Here is a 4,127-nt window from a genome sequence, read left to right as displayed (position 1 = left end):
TATTCCACCATAAAAACCTGAGTAAGAAAATATTGTTTCAGGACTTTGTTGTTTTCGTCACTCCCATCCTCTTGTTTCATGAAAATATTAAACTGAAGATAAGTCTCTGACCCTGCACCTGCATCCAACGACCTTCTTATGATGCACGCTTTCCAGCGAAGCTCAACTGATATTGTATAAAAAAAAATAAGGAGCAGCAGTGGGGATGGGAGGTGAAGTGTGTGCGGACACTGTGGGTGGTAACAGCAGGCAATAACAGACTTTAACTGGAGCAATGAGCCCATTGTCTTTTAGCTCCAGGGAACAAATGCATTAGGATGTGTTTTATTGAGGGTCGTTACTCGGATAAATCTTTAGCTCGCTGATAGAACTGAGTGCACTTAGAGGGGCACGTGTCAGAAAGAAATACTTTTATGAACTTTTCAGTGTTGTTCTCTGACTTAAAATTAGTTTTTTAATGCAACTAATCCAATTAAAATACGCCTTTATCAGATACGGTCCCATATTTCCCATATTTCTATCACATACACACATATACACACACATACACATCCAGAGAGGTCTTGAGCAGTGCTGTAGGTATAGGTATGGAGTGGAGTGTCTCTATTTGTGGATTCAGCTGGGCTGTTTTAGGAGGACCATAAACAGTGAGACGCCACCCGCAGGGAGACCGGGAGAGAGGGAGAGGCAGACAGGGAAAGGCAGGGATGACCCCAGAGACCAGGAGGGCAACGAGGGCCCTGAAAAAGAAACATCAGCTATCTTATCTCTACGCAGGGAGACCCAGGAGCCGGCACTCCCACCGGCCTCACATCCGACACGTTCAGGCTACTGCTTAACCTAACCTTGTGCAGCATGTGAAATAGAGTGCAGGTACTGGATATTCACAGTGACGACAGCATACGCGGACGTTTGATCTGGAAGTGAGCGTGACCAATAGAGACACAAAATTAGCTACGAATAAACTTCTTTTTTTTGTTGTTGACTCAAATAGCCTTCTTATGGAAGAGTTAAATGCATGAACCCATAACCTGGGCATAAACAAAGCACAGGAAAACAAATGGCCCTATAGGTTATATTACAGATGGACAAACTGCACGATAACAACCTTGATCCCCATCTCTATATTGTCCACTTTTGAAAAAACAGCCTTGTTTATATAGTATTATTTCTACTTTATTGCATTTAGTATCTCTATTTTGTATTCATATTTTTAATCTTCCTATATTTTCCCTTTGCGTTGCTACTTCCTTATGCTGCATTGTAATTTGTAAGGTACATCTTATCTTATCTTGTCTGAGAGGTGAATAGATTTTACTTTTACACTGCAAAAAAAATATTCATCCAATAGCTTTGGTCAAATATTTTTCTCCTGAAAACCAGTGCAGCTTCCACCAGTGGACTGAGCCACAAGACCTCTTTTCAAAGTATTCCCTTGCTGGACTCCCATGGAGCTTGAAATCATTAGACTGCTACGAACATGCAGTAAGTGTGCAGTGAAATCACCAGCTCAACATCTACAGACTTCAGAACACACGAATGTATAATGTTCCAGAAGGCTGGTCAGACTGAAGCCCAGTGACCTGGAGACGCTTCGTTCACTGGAGGACTTCTGAGGATTTGTTATGGAGCAGAAAACAGGGAGAGACTTCAAAGTGAACAGACTTTACTCACCGCAGAGCAGCGTCAACAGCGGGGCCCGCATCTCTGAGCGCACACTGACCAGTGGGGCTGGAGGCAACCTGCCGCATCACAGTGTTCACATCAATACATATACAACTATACTCACATGTTCTTATATCATTAAAAGTGATGGGAAAAGTTTCTAAAAGTTTCCTTCAGGTTATTCCCACAGGCCATCAGACTGCTTCACCCTCTGAATCTGCACAATAAGCTACCGTTACTTATAAACCACTATTTATTATACCTACATAATGATTTTAACTCAGGCACTTGACTGCACTTTGATTCCCTTTCAAAACTGCTGCTTTAGGTGTACCTGAGGAACGTCACTTTGTTCCACTGTATGTTTTACAGGTATTAATGAGATACATTTGAGAAAGCTGGAACAAACTTCAGGTCCCTATAAAGAGCTCAGAGTCAAACACAGTCATGTTTTTAAACCAGATTCAGCTTTTACTCAGTTTAAATCTCCACCACTGGTTAGGTGAGACCTCCCGAGCTGTTTAAACTGGTTAATGTTGAAATAAAACCCCTCAGTGGACTGGTCAGAGTTCAACATGCTGCTGGTTTCCTCACTCACCTCTTCGGCTCTGCTGGTCCAGATGTCCGCTCTGTGTGCGGTAACAGACGGTGTTTCTCTCCCTCCTGCTCCACTTGCTGCGGAGCTAACGGACACTGAGGCGGCGGAGCTGAGCAGCGTGTTTACCCGGAGAACAGTCCGCAACTCCTGCGTCCCTCCGCTGGAAACCCCGAGCTGGACTCCCGGAGCGGAGCCGGTGCTGGAGTCGGGGAGGCGGTGCTGCTGACGAGATGGTCGCAGGTTCGAGTCCCCGTGGGGTCGGAGGAAAGAACCGAAACGAACTGAAACAAACTTAGAACAAAACCTAACGACAGAATAAGAGTCACTGTAGACAAGTGACTTGACACGATGTGAATACAGCTTCAGTTTCCCTCTGTCTGATTCTGCCTGATCTGCTGCCTGTCAATCATTCATGATGATCAAACAGACACGCCCCCAAACTCACCCCTCTTTGAGCCCTAATATCTAGTTACTTGTTACATTTTCAGATGGACCTCACTGATAAGGAGTCACTTTAGCGAAGGAGACCGCAATGACTCTTGGAAAAATGTACTGACTGGAGAATTTCAAGAGAGAAGTCTGACTGGTGAAGTCGGAGTCAGAGATTTGTTGGAGCCTGCCCCCGACGGAGGAAGTTTAAGCAGTTCCGCACCGGCTTCATTTTTCAGAGCCAGAAGTTACAATCCCGTGGTCTATGGGGAAAATGAAGTTGGCAGGAATACAGTTCCATCTATTTAAAAACCCGATGCCTCTTTATATTTAAAAATGCATTTTGATCCATCTGCAAAGCTCTTTCTCCATCAATTAAAAGTTGATTACATTTTTAATGACGCTTCTCTTTTTTGTTAGCAATATTTAAAACTCAAGCAAGAAAACACCTTACAAAGCCGAGCGTGAAGATGAAACATCTTAAAATAAATATAACCGAAATATAGTAACTGGGCAGAAGCTAACTGCCTATTTCCACTGTAGTCTGACTGAAACACATAAGACTAAATAAATAGAACTTGGATTAAAAAGAGAAATATAAATTCAAAATGTTTGGCATTGTCTATTCTATAAAAGTTTTCAGACCTGCGCATATCGACAAACATAAATGCTAATACCGATATGTCTGTGAAAGGCTCATATTGGCTCATATTATCAACCAAGTGATAAATAGGCCCAGATCTAATGTCCTCTGTTACAGTGCTGAAATGTCATCAGCACCAACACCCTGAATTTATCTCATCGGTCACTGGATTATCAATAAAAGCATCTAAGATGTTCTTAAAACCATAACCTACCGATATGGAATGTTTTAAACAAATTTATGCCGTGAACCTCATTAGATTTAGTTACAATATGTGTTGAACATGTTTTTCATTGTAAAATGAATATGATTCTGTTCAGTAAACCCTGTCAAAGTGTATACAACCAAAATGCTCTCTATGAATGTCTCTGTCTCTCTCTCCTGTTTGTGTGTGTGTGTGTGTGTGTGTGTGTGTGTGTGTGTGTGTGTGTGTGTGTGTGTGTGTGTGTGTGTGTGTGTGTGTGTGTGTGTGTGTGTGCGTGTCAGCAGTCGCAGTAGTAAACCCATGTCTGTTTCCTGCTGTCACATGTCAACATGTCTGCCCTGAAACAAGCTCACTCATGTTAAACTACTCCCACTTTAACAAGTAGAGATTTATCATTGTGACACTGTGCACTTATGAGATATATAAACCTAATGCTATGGGCACACTCGACCAGCCCTGAAAAGTAACATTAGCTTATTATTCAATTGAAATAATGTTTTTTTATTGAGCCAGTGTTACCTCCAAAGAGCTAAGATGCTAAGATAAGATCCAGATAATGATTCAAGTAGTAGCAATCAGATGATCAT

General features: G+C 42.2%; 1 protein-coding gene across 1 annotated transcript in view; it reads right to left on the bottom strand.

Moving 5' to 3' along the window:
• The window catches only part of lamb2 (laminin, beta 2 (laminin S)), a 50,917-nt gene extending 48,312 nt beyond the window's left edge, over positions 1–2,605 (bottom strand). Inside the window, exons 1-2 of the mRNA XM_034591344.1 lie at positions 2,264–2,605; positions 1,675–1,742 (exon numbers count right to left, since the gene is read on the bottom strand). Coding sequence (XP_034447235.1) covers positions 1,675–1,705 — 31 coding nt within the window. The 5' untranslated portion in view covers positions 1,706–1,742; positions 2,264–2,605. The remainder of the gene's footprint in view (positions 1–1,674; positions 1,743–2,263) is intronic.
• Between the last annotated feature and the right edge of the window lie 1,522 nt (positions 2,606–4,127).

The sequence above is a fragment of the Hippoglossus hippoglossus genome, chromosome 7 (genome assembly GCF_009819705.1).
Source record: "Hippoglossus hippoglossus isolate fHipHip1 chromosome 7, fHipHip1.pri, whole genome shotgun sequence".
In the NCBI taxonomy this organism is placed as follows: Eukaryota; Metazoa; Chordata; class Actinopteri; order Pleuronectiformes; family Pleuronectidae; genus Hippoglossus; species Hippoglossus hippoglossus.
This window is presented reverse-complemented; position numbering and strand designations above follow the sequence as displayed.